Below are 18,524 nucleotides of genomic sequence, written 5' to 3'. Positions count from 1 at the left end.
GCAATACGTGCCCTCCTTACTACCCATCACCAGTCTATCTCATCCCCCACCCCCTCCCCTCTGAAGTCTTCAGTTTGTTTCTCATAGACCATAGTCTCTCATGTTTCATTCCCCCTTCTGATTACCCCCCTTTTCTTTATCCCTTTCTTCCCCACCGATCATCCTAGTTCTTATGTTCCATAGATGAGAGAAATCATATGATAATTGTCTTTCTCTGCTTGACTTATTTCACTTAGCATTATCTCCTCCAGTGCCGTCCATGTTGCAGCAAATGTTGAGAATTCGTTCTTTCTGATAGCTGAGTAATATTCCATTGTATATATGGACCACAGCTTCTTAATCCAGTCATCTGTTGAAGGGCATCTCGGCTCCTTCCATGATTTGGCTATTGTGGACAATGCAGCTATGAACATTGGGGTGCATATGGCCCTTCTCTTTACTACGTCTGTATCTTTGGGGTAAACACCCAGTAGTGCAATGGCTGGGTCATAGGGTAGTTCAATTTTTAACTTTTTAAGGGACCTCCACACTGTTTTCCAGAGTGGCTGTACCAACTTGCATTCCCACCAACAATGTAGGAGGGATCCCCTTTCTCCACATCCTCTCCAACAATTGTTGTTTCTTGCCTTGTCTATCTTTGCCATTCTAACTGGCGTAAGGTGGTATCTCAGTGTGGTTTTGATTTGAATTTCCCTGATGGCTAATGATTTTGAACATTTTTTCATGTGTCTGTTAGCCATTTGTATGTCTTCATTGGAAAAGTGTCTGTTCATATCTTCTGCCCATTTTATGATTTGTTTATTTGTTTCTCGTGTATTGAGTTTGAGAAGTTCTTTGTAGATCTTGGATACCAGTCCTTTATCTGTGGTGTCCTTTGCAAATATATTCTCCCATTCCGTGGGCTGTCTCTTAGTTTTTTTGACTGTTTCCTTGGCTGTGCAGAAGCTCTTTATCCTGATAAAGTCCCATAAGTTCATTTTATCTTTTATTTCTCTTGCCTTTGGAGATGTGTCGTGAAAAAGGTTGCTCTGGCCGATGTCATAGAAGTTGTTGCCTATGTTCTCCTCTAGAATTTTGATGGATTCCTGTCTCACATTGAGGTCTTTCATCCATTTGGAGTTTATTTTTGTGTATGGTGTGAGAGAGTGGTCAAGTTTCATTCTTTTGCATGTAGCTGTCCAATTTTCCCAGCACCATTTATTGAAGAGACTGTCTTTTTTCCACCGGATGTTTTTTCCTGCTTTATCAAAGATTAGTTGCCCAAAGAGCCGAGGGTCCATTTCTGGGTTCTCTATTCTGTTCCATTGGTCGATGTGTCTGTTTTTGTGCCAGTACCATGCTGTCTTTGTGATCACAGCTTTGTAGTACAGCTCGAAATCCGGCATTGTGATGCCCCCAGCTTTGTTTTTCCTTTTCAACAGTTCCTTGGAGATTCGGGGCCTTTTCTGGTTCCATACAAATTTAAGGACTATTTGTTCCAGTTCTTTGAAAAATGTCCTCGGTATTTTGATCGGGATAGCATTGAAAGTGTAGATTGCTCTGGGTAGTATGGACATTTTAACTATGTTAATTCTTCCAATCCATGAGCATGGAATATTTTTCCATCTTTTTATGTCTTCCTCAATATCTTTCAAAAGTGATCTATAGTTTCTAGCATATAGGTCCTTTACGTCTCTGGTTAAGTTAATTCCAAGGTAACGCATGGTTTTTGGTGTTATTGTAAATGGGATGGATTCCCTAATTTCTCTTTCTTCAGTCTCGTTATTCGTGTATAGAAATGCAACTGATTTCTGGGCATTGATTTTGTATCCTGCCACCTTACTGAATTGTTCTATAACTTCTAATAGTTTGGGAGTGGATTCCTTTGGGTTTTCCATATAGAGTATCATGTCATCTGCAAAGAGAGACAGTTTGACTTCTTCTTTGCCGATTTGGATACCTTTGATCCCTTTTTGTCTTCTGATTGCTGTTGCAAGGACTTCTAGTACTATGTTGAATAATAGTGGCGAGAGTGGGCATCCTTGTCGTGTTCCTGATCTTAAGGGAAAGGCTTCCAGCTTTTCCCCATTGAGAATAATGCTTGCAGTAGGCTTTTCATAGATGGCTTTTATGAGATTGAGAAATGTACCCTCTATTCCTACACTCTGAAGGGTTTTAATCAGGAAAGGATGCTGTATTTTGTCAAATGCTTTTTCTGCATCAATTGAGAGGATCATATGGTTCTTGAGTCTTTTCTTGTTGATATGATGTATCACATTGATTGATTTGCGAGTGTTGAACCATGCTTGCATCCCAGGTATGAATCCCACTTGGTCATGATGGATAATCCTTTTAATGTACTGTTGGATTCTATTAGCAAGGATCTTGTTGAGGATTTTGGCATCCATATTCATTAGAGAAATCGGTCTGTAATTCTCCTTTTTGAGGGGGTCTTTGCCTGGTTTGGGGATCAAGGTAATATTAGCCTCATAGAATGAGTTTGGTAGCTTTCCTTCTGTTTCTATTTTTTGAAATAGCTTTAGGAGAATAGGTATTATTTCTTCTTTGAATGTTTGGTAGAATTCCCCAGGAAAACCGTCTGGGCCTGGAGTTTTATTATTTGGAAGGTTGTTTATCACTGACTCAATTTCTTCATAGTTAATTGGCCTATTTAAGAAATCTATTTCTTCCTGTTTCAGTCTTGGTAGTTTATAGGTTTCCAGGAAGGCCTCCATCTCTTCCAGATTGTTTAGTTTTTTGGCATATAGCTGTTGATAAAAGTTTCTAATAATCCTTGCAATTTCAATGGTGCTGGTCGTGACCTCTCCCTTTTCAGTCATAATTTTAATAATCTCAGTCCTTTCTCTTTGTTTTTGGACAAGTTTTGCCAGTGGTCTATCAATTTTATGGATTCTCTCAAAGAACCAGCTTCTAGTCCTGTTGATCTGCTCTACTGTGGTTCTGGTCTCTAATTCATTGATTTCTGCTCTAATCTTGGTCAACTCCTTCCTTGTCAGTGGGTTAGGCCTGTCCCTCTGTTGCTGTTCCAGTTTCTTGAGGTGAGAATATAGAAACTGCATTTTAGATTTTTCTATTCTTTTGAGTGAGGCTTGGATGGCTATGTATTTCCCCCTTAGGACTGCCTTTGCAGTATCCCATAGGTTTTGGACCGTTGTGTATTCATTCTCGTTGGTCTCCATAAATTGTTTAATTTGTTTTTTGATTTCCTGGTTTATCGAGTCATTCTTGAGCAGGATGGTTCTTAGCCTCCAAGTGTTTGAGTTTCTTCCAGGTTTTTCCTTGTGGTTGAGTTCCAATTTCAGAGCGTTGTGGTCTGAGAATATGCAGGGGATAATTTCAATCTTTTGGTATTGGCTGAGACCTGTTTTGTGTCCCAGAGCATGATCTATTCTTGAGAATGTTCCATGGGCATTTGAATAGAATGAGTATTCTTTGGTTCTGGGGTGTAGTGTTCTATATATATCTATGAGGTCCAACTCGTCGAGTATGGCATTCAAAGCCTTTGATTCTTTGCTTAGTTTTTGCCAGGGTGTTCTGTCTATTTCTGATAGTGGGGTGTTGAGGTCCCCTACTATTACTGTGTTCTTATCTATATGTCTCTTTATTTTGGTTAAGAGTTGGCTTGTGTATCTTGCTGCTCCCCTGTTGGGGGCATATATATTAATAATTGTCATATCCACTTGTTGAATACTTCCTTTAAGAATAATATAGTGCCCTTCTGTATCTCTCTCTATGGCCTCTAGTTTAAAATCCAGTCTATCTGATATGAGAATTGCTACTCCAGCTTTCTTTTGAGGTCCATTTGCGTGGAAGATGGTACTCCATCCCCTTACTCTAAGTCTGAATGCATCTTTGGGTTCAAAATGAGTCTCTTGTAGACAGCAAATGGATGGGTCATGTCTTTTTATCCAATCTGCAACCCTGTGGCGTTTTATGGGAGAGTTTAAGCCATTTAGATTGATAGAGATTATTGACAGATATGATTTTAATGATGCCATTTCTCTTTAAAGTCTTTGTATCGGTTGTGACTTGCTGCTCTGTATCACTCTTGGGGCCTTTTTACCTTTATAGAGCCCCCCTTAATATCTCCTGTAGGGCTGGTTTCGTGGTTACGAAATTGGTTAATGATTGGCGATTTTGGAACGTCTTTATTTCTCCATCAATTCTGAATGACAGCTTTGCTGGATAAAGGATCCTTGGCTGCATGTTTTTCTCTGAAAGAGCTTTAAAAATGCCCCCCCAAGCCTTTCTCTCATTCCAGGTCTCTGTAGACAGGTCTGACGTAATCCTGATACCTTTGCCTTGGTACGTGAGAAATTTCTTTGCCCTGGCCGCTTTCAATACTGTATCCTTGGATCTAATATTTGCGAATTGCACTATGACATGCCGTGGCGTAGGTTTGTCCTGGTTGAGCTTGGATGGGGTCCTCTCTGCCTCTTGGACACGAATGCTTGTTTCCCTTGCTAGATTAGGGAAGTTTTCAGCTACAATTTGTTCAAATATCTCTTCTAGACCTCTGTTTTTCTCCACCCCTTCAGGGATGCCGATGATTCTGACATTGGATCGTTTCATAGAGTCAGTAATCTCCCGTAATCTACATTCGTGGGCGTGGATTTTTTTAAGACCAGCTTCTATTTTCGTTTTTTCTTCTACTAACCCATCCTCCAATTCGCTAACGCGTTCCTCTGCCTCGGTGACCCTGGCCGTCAGAGCCTCTAGTTTTGACTGTATTTGGCCCATAGAATTTTTAATTTCTGTCAGATTCGCTCTCATTTCTGCCCTTAGGGATTCTATATTCTCAGCAACGCTTTCTCTGATGCTTTTTTCAAGTTTACTCATCATCTTGACCATTGTTGCTCTGAATTCCATTTCTGATAATTGGGATACATCCATATGTATTAATTCTGTGGCCGAGGCCAATTCTGTGGCAGAGGCCACAGACTCATTATCTTTTCTTTGCTGGGGGGGACTTCTCCTTCTCGTCATTCTGATGAAGAGAGATTGCAGGGTTGTCCAGAGCCCAAGTGTTGACTGGGACCCAGGCCGTGCGCCCTTGTTTTATAGAGATCTTAGGGATGTGGGCTTCTTCCTTAAAGAGTTTATTTATTTATTTGAGAGAGAGAGAGACAGTCAGCAAGAAAGGGAACCCAAGCAGAGGAGTGGGAGAGGAAGAAGCAGGTTCCCGGTGGAGAAGCCCGATGAGGGACTCCTTACGGAGCGTTGTGATCACACCCTAATCCGAAGACAGGTGCTTGGTGACTGCGCCACTCAGGCGCTCCGGGTTGTGGGCTTCTTGATTTTTCAGCCTGCCTTCTGGGGGAGGGGCCTGCCTGCCGGTACTCAGAAAACCCTGTTTGGGTAGAGTCTCTGTGTCCCTTGCGAGGGGGGATGGGGATGGGCACCCTGTGAGCCGGTATTTCCGGGCTTTTGTTCTCTGGCGGCTTTCCCTGGCGGTTTGCTATGCCTCTTCTGAGAGAGCAGCAGCGGCTGAAATTCAGCCTCTGTCTCAGAACAGAGGGATCGCGGATCGTTCTCCACTGATGTTCTGGCCACTTTAACTCTGTTTCTGTTGGTGCTGCTCAACCCTGCAGCATCCCGGGCTGTGCGCCCCACACCCGGCGTCCCAGCCCTCACTTCCAGGGCCGGCACGTCTCTGTCCTTTGTGTTTCCAACCCCGCCCGCCGCCAGCCGCCCCGCGCGGGCTCCCGGAGCTCCCCGTCTCAGTCTGGTGTCTCACGGGTGCTGACCGCGAGTCCGCCTGCTCCCCCGTGCAGGTGGCCCTCCAGCCGCCAGCCGCCCCGCGGACGCTCCCGGAGCTCCCGGTCTCAGCCTCGATCCAGTGAGCACACCGGAGCTCCGGAGCTCCGTGAGATGCTTGGTGGTGCACGCTCCCGGCTCACGGACTCAGTCTGCCGTTTCCAGAGTGCGGGTCCGCGGTCCGCCCGCTCCCCGGTGCAGGTGGCCCGCCAGCCGCCCTGCGCGCGCGCTCCTGGAGCTCGCGTTCTAAGTCTGTTGTCTCGCGGGTGCCGTCCGCGAGTCCGCCTGCTCCCCCGTGCAGGTGGCCCGCCAACCGCCAGCCGTCCCGCTTGCGCTCCCGGAGCTCCCGTTCTCAGTCTGCTGTCTCAAGCGTGCGGGTCCGCGGTCTGTTCCGCTCCCCCTTGTAGGCGGCTACCGCTTCCCGGCGCCCTGACACGGCGGCTCCCTCCCCCTTCTGTTTAGCTTCCGATATCTGTGCTCGGTTTCACGGCTCCCTGCTTCGTACCTCGATACTCAGCGCTGGAGATGTTCATTTGTAGAGATCCAGATGTATCTTCCTGCGTCTCAGGCTGATTCCGTGGATGTTCCTGCTGGTCTGGTACCTATCCAGCTCGACTCAGGGGACCGGCTGAAAAAGGGGTCCCCTATTCCTCCACCATCTTAACCTCCTCCAGGGATCCCCTTCTAATACAGCATATGAAACTTCTAATACAGCATATGAAAAAAAGTTCCCCTTCTATACCAAGTGGTACAAAAAAAATACACACATAATTAGATATGTAAATACACACTCTCTTGGCAGACATTTCATTTAATGCTCCCAGAGGAAAAACAGGAGTCATTTTCTTATACGTGAAGTCATACATTTCTGATAAAAAATAATCTAATCGTAGTTAAAAATGTTAATGTGTTTTTACAATGTTATTATTAAATTTTATAATAATTTGGGCTTACGATTTTCTGAGAAGCTATCATTCTTTCATGTAATTCTACTACTACTATATAAGCTGCATATTACAGTTTTGGGAGTACCTTCGCTTAATGCAGATATTGATCTCATTTGCAACACAACCTGAGGCCCAAAAAGCTCATGTAACTTGTTCAATATTGCACAGCCTCGTAAGTGGCACGTTGATACTCGAACACAAGCTTCCTGATTCTAAAGCTATGTCTTCTGTCCACTTCACCAACCCCCATTACACTTTTTGTGCTTCGAAATCTTAAATTGCCTCAGTGGTTTTTAGCATTGGTTGTCCAGAGGTGCATGAGCTCAGCTTAGGCATGTTAATGAAGTAATATGTGATTCTGAGATCACTTAACCTCTCTCAAGAATCCTGGTTTTTATTTTTACAAAATCGAAAAGGAAATAGAATATTTATATATGAAGTCATAGATATGGTTGCTGAACATGAGCAGAAATTCCTCTAAAAATAAAATGTTTGAGTTCTATAAATATCACATAAAACAGCATTCGAGAAAACTGTCTTACCTTCAATATTTGAAAAATTTGAAAACTCAGGTCTGTATTCCTTTAATTCAGTAGTATTACAAGGATGAAAGTCCTTTATTTCATCTCCAGATATACAAAATTTAATAATATATTTCATTTTAATCTGATTTGTTTTATATACAACAAATTCATCATCCTAGAACCAACAGAAATGAATGGGGGGGGAACCTTTATTGGCAAATGTTCTCAAAAAAAGCAGAATTGCAGGTTTGCTAATTTAGAAAATACTGAATTCTGGGAGTCACAGATATACAATAATTATTTAAACTTAAGCATATTCAATAAAAACAGGAGTCTCTCTGCCCGTTTCTTGAAATAAATACCTCGAAGTCTGTGGTGACAGTGGCTGTTGCTTGCACCCCATGGACACTGTCATAACCTGGGGGTGCTTCCGACAAGGAGAAGTCTTTTCTGTTCAAGTCCATGCACTTCCCGAGGGCTACATCACAGATGACCAAGAGCCTCGTGCCATCTGTCTCTCCTGGGTGGGAGTACTTAATACTCGTACTGGGTCGGGAAAGGAAGTAAGTACGTGTTTATAATTTATCGTTACATGGCAACAATATTTTATTATCTGTTATCCATTTCTATATGTGAAATGCTGTCTAAATGACTCTGCTGGTAGAATGTTCCAAATTTTACTGCTACTGAAATATCTCTGAAGATCCAATTTAGAACTTTATTGTTCACTTATTTGTCTAAAACTTTAATGTGAAAAACACATATATTGCCCTTCTGTTGTGCTAGGCAGTACTCAAAGTACTTTCTTCCAGGGATGGATGAATTCCACTGTTTCACCAAATCTTTATTAATTACTAAAACACACACATTTTGGTATGGTAAACACCAAAGTAATGAAAGAGAAGGAATATCCTCCACCTTTTCAATTAAAAAAAAAAGTAGATTACTTCTCTGTACTGAAGCTCAGAGAGAACATGAAATACCAGGCAAATAAGAACTGCTCAAAGGGAAAGATGGGCACTGTACTCTCACAAAGGCTTCTGAATCCAAATGGAGAAACAAAAATTTCAAGTGACATCTAAATGAGAGATTTTGTGTTGACTTTCTTCAGGACTCAGCAGCTTTAAAAAAGCCACTTTTGCAATTAAGGAACATAGGCTAGGACACCTTTGGGAGCAGCATTTTTGGAACAGACCTCTATTTTTCCAAAAATCAAGACCCCAAATATAAAAGTGTTTGTTCTATCCCAAGACTTGCCCCCTTTTATTTATCTTTTATTTTTTTTTATTTTTTTATTTTTTTAGATTTTATTTATTTATTTGACAGAGATAGAGACAGCCAGCGAGAGAGGGAACACAAGCAGGGAGAGTGGGAGAGGAAGAAGCAGGCTCATAGCGGAAGAGCCTGATGTGGGGCTCGATCCCACAACGCCGGGATCACGCCCTGAGCCGAAGGCAGACGCTTAACCGCTGTGCCACCCAGGCGCCCCAATTTATCTTTTATTTTTTAAAAATATTTTACTTTTAACTAATCTCTACACCCAACACGGGGCTTGAACTTACAACTCTGAGATCAAGAGCTGCATGCTCCACTAACTGAGCTAGCTAGGTGCCCCAAGACTTGCCCCCTTTAAAAAAATAATCCATTTCCCCCATTCCTCCTATAAACTTCCTTCCCTGTGACCACCAAACCTGCGCCCCTTGACTATTGCCAGCTTCCTCCCTCTCCATCCCCTGCCTTTCTCAATGGCTGCCTGTACCTGCTTGCTTGCCCATCACCCCTCAGTCCGCTGCAGTTTGGCTTCTCCACTGCAACCACTCTGTCCAAAGTCACCAAGGACTTCAACTTGGTTAAACTCAATGAAATGCCAATTTATTTTTAAAAAATCTTACATCTTCAAAATTTACTTTGAAATATTTTGTATACAGAAAGGGCATTTATACTATAAATTTGAAGTTTCAAGAATAATAAGACAAACAACCACATGGCTACTGCCTACGTTAAGAAATCGAACATCATCAAGACTTCTACGTTGCTCTGCAGCATCACCTTCCTGACCGCCCAGAAGTAATCTAATCGCTATCTTGGTTTTCAGGTATATATTATTTTTTCTTTCTTTTACAGTATTGATGCATAGGTATGTGTCCCTCAACAACATGCTTAGTTTTACTTGTGTTTGAACTTTGCATACATACAGAATCACACAGCAATTTTTTGCTCCATATTATGTTCTAAGGCTCATCCATTAGACAGTTTAGCTGTAGTATACTGGTTGAAACTGCCATATAGCACTCCATGTAGGACTACACCAAAATTTTTTTATTTACTCCACTGTCAATGGATATCTGCATCATTTCCAGGGTTCCATTATTACAGTTTTCCTGGCCATTCCTGTACATGCCTCCTGGTCTATGTCTACTTACTAGGGTAGTAAATGCATATTATAATCATCCAGGGAGCTTAAAAAACTATTGATATCCAAACCTCACCTTTGCAGATCCTGATTTAACTGATCTGGGGTGAAATCAGCACCAGTAATATTTAAAAGCTCCTCCAGCTGGGGAGGTGGTGGGGGGGGAAGGGGGAAATAGGTGATGGGGATTAAGCAGGGCACTTGTGATGAGCCCTCAGCGCTGCACTGAAGTGTTGAATCACTATATTGTACACCTGAAACTAATATTATGCTGTACTAACTGGAAAAAAGTCCTTCAAGTTAAAACAATCTCTTCCAGGTGATTCCAATGTGTAGCCAGGATTGAGAACCACTGCTTCCTGGTTCATAGGCCAGCTAATCTATAGGAGTCCTGAGTCATACTATCCACTATGCTTTTCAACTATAGCAGATGATGCCAACATTTTCTCAAGAGGGCTTATCAGTTTATACTCATACCAACAAGGTCTGAGAGTTCAGACTGTTCTAGAGACTTGCCAACACCTAGAGATGCTAAACTTGTTTTTTTTTTTTGCTGACAGGTGTAAAATGGTATACTATAATTTAATTTGCATGTTGTTGATTATGAATCTTTTCAAATGTCATTGTCTATACGTGTTTTCTCTTCTATTAGGCTCCTACTCATGTCTTTTGTACATTTGCTTATTGAGCTCTTTATCTTTTTCTTACTGATTTGTAGGAATTCTTTAAATATCCTGGATAATTATCCTTTGTCCTGGGCCTGAACCCAGGCTCCATCCTATAACTAGCTCTGTGACCTTATGCAAGTTGTTTAGCCTCCATCAGTCTGTTTCCTTTTCATAAAATGATGTCACAATACCACTTGTGAGGTTTACAGACAATGTATATTAAGCACTTAGCCTGGTGCCTTGCACAGGGCAGGGATTCAATTCATTTTATTTTTTTAAAGATTTTACCTATTCACTTATTATAGAGAGAAAGAGAGAGAGAGCACAAACAGGGGGAGTGGCAGGCAGAGGGAGAAGCAGACTCCCCATTGAGCAAGGAGTCCAACGCAGGACTTGATCCCAAGACCCTGGAACCATGACCCAAGCCAAAGGCAGACGCCCAACCAACTGAGCCACCCATGTGTCCCAAGGTGTTCAATACATTGTGGCTATTATGAAGACAGATTTAATTATTAACAAGGATATTGAAGATGAAATATTATTCTAGGCCTACAGAGTTTATTTATAATAGATAAGTTGTTTTGAGACGAGGTCCTCTGCTGTTAAGAATGCTGGTTCTGGAGAAAGACAAAATGCTACTTGACCTTAGGCAAGATACCCTCAGTGTCACTCAGTAGTCTTTTGTGATATGGGATAATAATAGAACTGACCTGAGACGGTTTTGTAAGGATTAATTGGGTAAAAAAAAAAATGTAAAGACCTTCAAGATAGTAAAATCACTGAGATGATTTAAAATACAATTTCCCCACGTCTCCACCACAAAAGACACGTTTCTATAGTTTACTGAGAAAACTGGTTGCTTTCAATGATCTGTTTCTTGGGTGAAAAATCCCTCACAAAGGAAAGACGGGAAACCATGTAGCACCTACTTGGTAATAAATCCTTGGTGATAGGTGTAACAGGATTAAGGATATAATATATAGTATATACAGTACACTAACCTGAGTGAATCACTGAAATATATTCCACTCCCAAGATTTCCAATGTCTGTTCTCTTTGTGCCACGGTCTTCAACTACTTTGGGTAAAAGCAACCCACTAAAAAGAAAAAGACATTACAATGATTTACTAGAAGAAAGGTATCTTTTATTATAGCGTCATAATTCTAGCAGAGACAGGTGCTATTCAAGGACATTATGCTAAGTGATATAAACCAAGCACAGAAGGACAAATCCTGCATGACCTCACATATATGTGGAATCTGGCAAAGTCCAACTCATAGAACCAGAGTGCAGAATGATGGTTTTTAGGGACTGGGGGTTGGGGAAATGGTCAGATATTGGCTGAAGGGTATACAAACTTTCAGTTTTAAGATAAATGAGATAAATAAATACTCTTTGCTAAGAGTAGATCTTGTGTTCTTACCATAAGAAAAAAAAAGATAACTCTGTGAAGTGATAAATGTGTTGATTACCTTGATTGTGGTAATCATTTCACAATGTACATGTACATTAAATCATGTTATACATCTTTAAAAAATTACCTTGTACAACCTAAATATATACGATTCTCATTTGTCAATCATGCCTTAACAAAGCTGGAAAAAAATACACCAATTAAAAGACAAGTAAATAAAGAGCATTAAATGAAAACAAAATGTATTTCAGAGTAATCCCACAGAAGGAGTTCCAGGTGCTGTACAAATGTACCAATCTATGGCCAGTTTCTCATCACTGTCTTGATCAGCCCAGAGATGCTGGCCATTTTTCCTGCCTCAAGGCTCTGCCTCCTATCTGCCGAGGCCCCCAGCATTCAGCAGAACTATGTTTAAGGTAAATGCAATGCTGATTGCATTTCTTCCTGGCTCAAGAACTTATGCAGGTTCCTACTAGCCTTCCAGCATTGTTAAGAACTTTCTGCAATCAAAGTTAAACCATGGTTATCTCTGGGAAGGTGGGTAAAGGGAGAAAACTGCTTTTATTACATAAACATCTACTGTTTGAATTTTGCATTATGAAATGTAATTAATTTTGTAAAATGATTTTTGGGATTTAGTCCTACTTAAATTAGGTAATTTAAATTTTTTTTAATTAAGAAAACTATTTTTCTTTTTTTTAATGTTTTTTATTATATTATGTTAGTCACCATACAGTACATCCCTGTAAAGTTTAATGATTCATTAGTTGCGTGTAACACCCAGTGCACCATGCAATACGTGCCCTCCTTACTACCCATCACCAGTCTATCCCATTCCCCTACCCCCCTCCCCTCTGAAGCCCTCAGCTTGTTTCTCAGAGTCCATAGTCTCTCATGCTTCATTCCCCGTTCTGATTACCCCCCCTTTCTTTATCCCTTTCTTCCCCTACTGATCTTCCTATTTCTTATGTTCCATTGATGAGAGAAATCATATGGTAATTGTCTTTCTCTGCTTGACTTACTTCACTTAGCATTATCTCCTCCAGAGCCATCCATGTTGCAGCAAATTTGAGAACTCGTTCTTTCTGATAGCTGAGTAATATTCCATTGTATATATGGACCACAACTTCTTAATCCAGGGACTGGGGGTTGGGGAAATGGTCAGATATTGAAGGGCATCTCGGCTCCTTCCATGATTTAGCTATTGTGGACAATGCTGCTATAAACAATGGGGTGCATATGGCCCTTCACTTCACTACATCTGTATCTTTGGGGTGAACACCCAGTAGTGCAATGGCTGGGTCATAGGGTAGCTCAATTTTTAACTTTTTAAGGGACCTCCACACTGTTTTCCAGAGTGGCTGTACCAACTTGCATTCCCACCAACAATGTAGGAGGGATCCCCTTTCTCCACATCCTNTTTCTCCACATCCTCTCCAGCAATTGTTGTTTCTTGCCTTGTCAATTTTTGCCATTCTAACTGGCGTAAGGTGGTATCTTAGTGTGGTTTTGATTTGAATTTCCCTGATGGCTAATGATTTTGAACATTTTTTCTTGTGTCTGTTAGCCATTTGTATGTCATCATTGGAAAGTGTCTATTCATATCTTCTGCCCATTTTATGATTTATATCTCACGTATTGAGTTTGAGAAATTCTTTGTAGATTTTGGATACCAGTCGTTAATCTGTAGCATCATTTGCAAATATATTCTCCCATTCCATGGGCTGCCTCTTAGTTTTTTTGACTGTTTCCTTGGCTGTGCAGAAGCTCTTTATCCTGATAAAGTCCCATAAGTTCATTTTATCTTTTATTTCTCTTGCCTTTGGAGATGTGTCGTGAAAAAGGTTGCTCTGGCCGATGTCATAGAAGTTGTTGCCTATGTTCTCCTCTAGAATTTTGATGGATTCCTGTCTCACATTGAGGTCTTTCATCCATTTGGAGTTTATTTTTGTGTATGGTGTGAGAGAGTGGTCAAGTTTCATTCTTTTGCATGTAGCTGTCCAATTTTCCCAGCACCATTTATTGAAGAGACTGTCTTTTTTCCACCGGATGTTTTTTCCTGCTTTATCAAAGATTAGTTGCCCAAAGAGCCGAGGGTCCATTTCTGGGTTCTCTATTCTGTTCCATTGGTCGATGTGTCTGTTTTTGTGCCAGTACCATGCTGTCTTTGTGATCACAGCTTTGTAGTACAGCTCGAAATCCGGCATTGTGATGCCCCCAGCTTTGTTTTTCCTTTTCAACAGTTCCTTGGAGATTCGGGGCCTTTTCTGGTTCCATACAAATTTAAGGACTATTTGTTCCAGTTCTTTGAAAAATGTCCTCGGTATTTTGATCGGGATAGCATTGAAAGTGTAGATTGCTCTGGGTAGTATGGACATTTTAACTATGTTAATTCTTCCAATCCATGAGCATGGAATATTTTTCCATCTTTTTATGTCTTCCTCAATATCTTTCAAAAGTGATCTATAGTTTCTAGGATATAGGTCCTTTACGTCTCTGGTTAAGTTAATTCCAAGGTAACGCATGGTTTTTGGTGTTATTGTAAATGGGATGGATTCCCTAATTTCTCTTTCTTCAGTCTCGTTATTCGTGTATAGAAATGCAACTGATTTCTGGGCATTGATTTTGTATCCTGCCACCTTACTGAATTGTTCTATAACTTCTAATAGTTTGGGAGTGGATTCCTTTGGGTTTTCCATATAGAGTATCATGTCATCTGCAAAGAGAGACAGTTTGACTTCTTCTTTGCCGATTTGGATACCTTTGATCCCTTTTTGTCTTCTGATTGCTGTTGCAAGGACTTCTAGTACTATGTTGAATAATAGTGGCGAGAGTGGGCATCCTTGTCGTGTTCCTGATCTTAAGGGAAAGGCTTCCAGCTTTTCCCCATTGAGAATAATGCTTGCAGTAGGCTTTTCATAGATGGCTTTTATGAGATTGAGAAATGTACCCTCTATTCCTACACTCTGAAGGGTTTTAATCAGGAAAGGATGCTGTATTTTGTCAAATGCTTTTTCTGCATCAATTGAGAGGATCATNATTTCTGCTCTAATCTTGGTCAACTCCTTCCTTGTCAGTGGGTTAGGCCTGTCCCTCTGTTGCTGTTCCAGTTTCTTGAGGTGAGAATATAGAAACTGCATTTTAGATTTTTCTATTCTTTTGAGTGAGGCTTGGATGGCTATGTATTTCCCCCTTAGGACTGCCTTTGCAGTATCCCATAGGTTTTGGACCGTTGTGTATTCATTCTCGTTGGTCTCCATAAATTGTTTAATTTGTTTTTTGATTTCCTGGTTTATCGAGTCATTCTTGAGCAGGATGGTTCTTAGCCTCCAAGTGTTTGAGTTTCTTCCAGGTTTTTCCTTGTGGTTGAGTTCCAATTTCAGAGCGTTGTGGTCTGAGAATATGCAGGGGATAATTTCAATCTTTTGGTATTGGCTGAGACCTGTTTTGTGTCCCAGAGCATGATCTATTCTTGAGAATGTTCCATGGGCATTTGAATAGAATGAGTATTCTTTGGTTCTGGGGTGTAGTGTTCTATATATATCTATGAGGTCCAACTCGTCGAGTATGGCATTCAAAGCCTTTGATTCTTTGCTTAGTTTTTGCCAGGGTGTTCTGTCTATTTCTGATAGTGGGGTGTTGAGGTCCCCTACTATTACTGTGTTCTTATCTATATGTCTCTTTATTTTGGTTAAGAGTTGGCTTGTGTATCTTGCTGCTCCCCTGTTGGGGGCATATATATTAATAATTGTCATATCCACTTGTTGAATACTTCCTTTAAGAATAATATAGTGCCCTTCTGTATCTCTCTCTATGGCCTCTAGTTTAAAATCCAGTCTATCTGATATGAGAATTGCTACTCCAGCTTTCTTTTGAGGTCCATTTGCGTGGAAGATGGTACTCCATCCCCTTACTCTAAGTCTGAATGCATCTTTGGGTTCAAAATGAGTCTCTTGTAGACAGCAAATGGATGGGTCATGGCTTTTTATCCAATCTGCAACCCTGTGGCATTTTATGGGAGCATTTAGGCTATTTACGTTGTGACTGATTTTTGAGAGATATGATTTTAATGATGCCATGTTGCCAGTGAAGTCTTTGTTTCTATCAATTGTGACTTTCTGTTCTGTATCACTCTTGAGACCTTTTTACTTTTATAGAACCCCCCTTAATATCTCCTGTAGGGCTGGTTTCGTGGTTACAAAATTTGTCAATGACTGGCGATTTTGGAACGTCTTTATTTCTCCATCAATTCTGAATGACAGCTTTGCTGGATAAAGGATCCTTGGCTGCATGTTTTTCTCTGAAAGAGCTTAAAAAATGCCCCCCCAACCCTTTCTCTCATTCCAGGTCTGTGAAGACAGGTCTGATGTAATTCTGATAGCNCCAGGTCTCTGTAGACAGGTCTGACGTAATCCTGATACCTTTGCCTTGGTACGTGAGAAATTTCTTTGCCCTGGCCGCTTTCAATACTGTATCCTTGGATCTAATATTTGCGAATTGCACTATGACATGCCGTGGCGTAGGTTTGTCCTGGTTGAGCTTGGATGGGGTCCTCTCTGCCTCTTGGACACGAATGTTTGTTTCCCTTGCTAGATTAGGGAAGTTTTCAGCTACAATTTGTTCAAATATCTCTTCTAGACCTCTACTTTTCTCCACCCCCTCGGGGATGCCAATGATTCTGACATTGGAACGTGTCATTGAGTCAGTAATCTCCCATAACCTACATCCTGAANGCGTGGATTTTTTTAAGACCAGCTTTCTATTTTAGCTTTTCTTCTACTAACCCATCCTCCAATTCGCTGATACGTTCTTCTGCCTCATTCACCCTCGCCGTCAGAGCCTCTAGTTTTGACTGCATTTGGCTAATAGAATTTGTAATTTCTGACAGATTCNCTGCCTCATTCACCCTGGCCGTCAGAGCCTCTAGTTTTGACTGCATTTGGCTCATAGAATTTTTAATTTCTGCCAGATTCGCTCTCATTTCCGCCCTTAGAGATTCTATATTCTCATTAACATTTTCGTTAATACTTTTTTCAAGTCTACACATCATCTTGACCATTGTTACTCTGAATTCCATTTCTGATAATTTGGTTATATCCATATCCATTAGTTCTGTGGCAGAGGCCACAGACTCATTGTCTTTTCTTTGCTGGGGGGATTTCTCCTTCCCATCATTCTGATGAGGAGAGGTTGCGGAGTTGNCTGATGAGGAGAGGTTGCGGGGTTGTCCAGAGCCCAAATTATTGACTGGACCCAGGCCGTGCGCCCTTGTTTTATAGGGATCTTAGGGATGTGGGCTTCTTGATTTTTCAGACTGCCTTCTAGGGGAGGGTCCTGCCATGCCGATACTCAGGCAACCTTGTTTGGGTAGAGTCTCTGTGTGCCCTGCGAGGGGGGATGGGGATGGGCACACTGTGAGCCGTATTTCCAGGCTTTTGTTCTCTGGTGGCTTTCCCTGGCGGTTTATTGTGCCTCTTCTGAGAGTCAGAGCAGCAGTGGCCGAATCTCAGCCACTGTCTCAGAACAGAGGGTTCGCGGACCGTTCTCCACTGATGTTCTGGCCACTTTAACTGTTTCTGTTGGTGCTGCTCAACCCTGCAGCGTCCCGGGATGTGCGCCCCACAGCCGGTGTCCCAGCCCTCACTACCAGGGCCAGTGCGTCTCTGTCTTTTGTTTCTAACACCGCCAGCCACCAGCCGCCCCCGCGCGCTCCCGGAGCTCCCGGTCTCAGTCTGGTTCCAGTGAGCGCACCGGAGCTCTGGTTTTCAGTCTGGTCACCGCGTTCCCCGGCTCACGGTCTCAGCCTGCTCTCTCGCGGGTGCTGGTCCGCGACTCAGCCCGCTCCCCAGTGCAGTAGGCTACCGTTTCCCCGAGCCCGAATGCAGTGGCTCCCTCCTCCTTCCATTTATCTTCCGATATCTGTGCGCGGTTTCACGGTTCCCTGCTTCGCACCTCAATACTCAGCGCTGGAGACGTTCATTTGTAGAGATCCAGATGTATCTTCCTGCATCTCAGGCTGATTCCATGGATGTTCAGGCTGGTCTGGTACCTATCCAACTCGACTCAGGGGACTGGCTGAAAAAGGGGTCCCCTACTCCTTCGCCATCTTAACTCCCTCCGCATGGAATTTCTCAAGGAATTTATGGGTCTTTGGACCCCAAGTCACTGTCTTTTCCAGGTTTCCTGGCAACTGGTTGAATTCACAGTCCTTTATGAGAATAGTTCTTATTGTTTTTTTGATTTGCTAGTTCTTATTTCTTTATTTTTTTATTTTTTAAATTTTAATGTTTTTTTATTATATTATGTTAGTCACCATACAGTACATCCCCGGTTTTTGATGTAAAGTTCGATGATTCATTAGTTGCGTATAACACCCAGTTCACCACGGAATACGTGCCTTCCTTACTACCCATCACCAGTCTATCCCATTCCCCCACCCCCCTCCCCTCTGAGGCCCTTAGTTTGTTTCTCATAGTCCATAGTCTCTCATGCTAGTTCTTATTTCTATTTCTTTACTGATTCCTATTTCAGCAATATATGTGGATCTCTTTGAAGACCTCTGTATTCACAGTTTAGTGTAGGGGCTGGCACATAAAGCAGCCGCTCCAGTCCTCCTTGGAAACCCTGAGGAGTCTTCTCTTTTCTTTCCTACCAGGCAAAAAAAGAATTGTTTTTCGACCCCACACAGGCCGGAAATAAACTGCATTTCCTTAAGGAGCCACTTCAGAAAACTATTTTTCAATTAGTACCTATAATTTTAGATTTTTTAAAAAAAGATTTTATTTATTTATTTATTTATT

General features: G+C 41.8%; 1 protein-coding gene across 6 annotated transcripts in view; it reads right to left on the bottom strand.

The window, feature by feature from the left end:
* Nucleotides 1-18,524, bottom strand: part of PARP4 (poly(ADP-ribose) polymerase family member 4) — a 134,599-nt gene that overhangs the window by 77,862 nt on the left and 38,213 nt on the right. For all 6 annotated transcript variants that reach the window (XM_034664935.1, XM_034664939.1, XM_034664937.1 and 3 more), the window contains exons 12-14: nt 11,311-11,406; nt 7,591-7,774; nt 7,247-7,403 (exon numbers count right to left, since the gene is read on the bottom strand). In XM_034664935.1, the coding sequence (XP_034520826.1) occupies nt 7,247-7,403; nt 7,591-7,774; nt 11,311-11,406 (437 nt within the window). The remainder of the gene's footprint in view (nt 1-7,246; nt 7,404-7,590; nt 7,775-11,310; nt 11,407-18,524) is intronic.

Source organism: Ailuropoda melanoleuca, chromosome 7 (genome assembly GCF_002007445.2).
Source record: "Ailuropoda melanoleuca isolate Jingjing chromosome 7, ASM200744v2, whole genome shotgun sequence".
Taxonomy (NCBI): domain Eukaryota; kingdom Metazoa; phylum Chordata; class Mammalia; order Carnivora; family Ursidae; genus Ailuropoda; species Ailuropoda melanoleuca.
The sequence above is the reverse complement of the archived record's forward strand: the minus strand, read 5'-3'. Positions and strand labels throughout refer to the sequence as shown.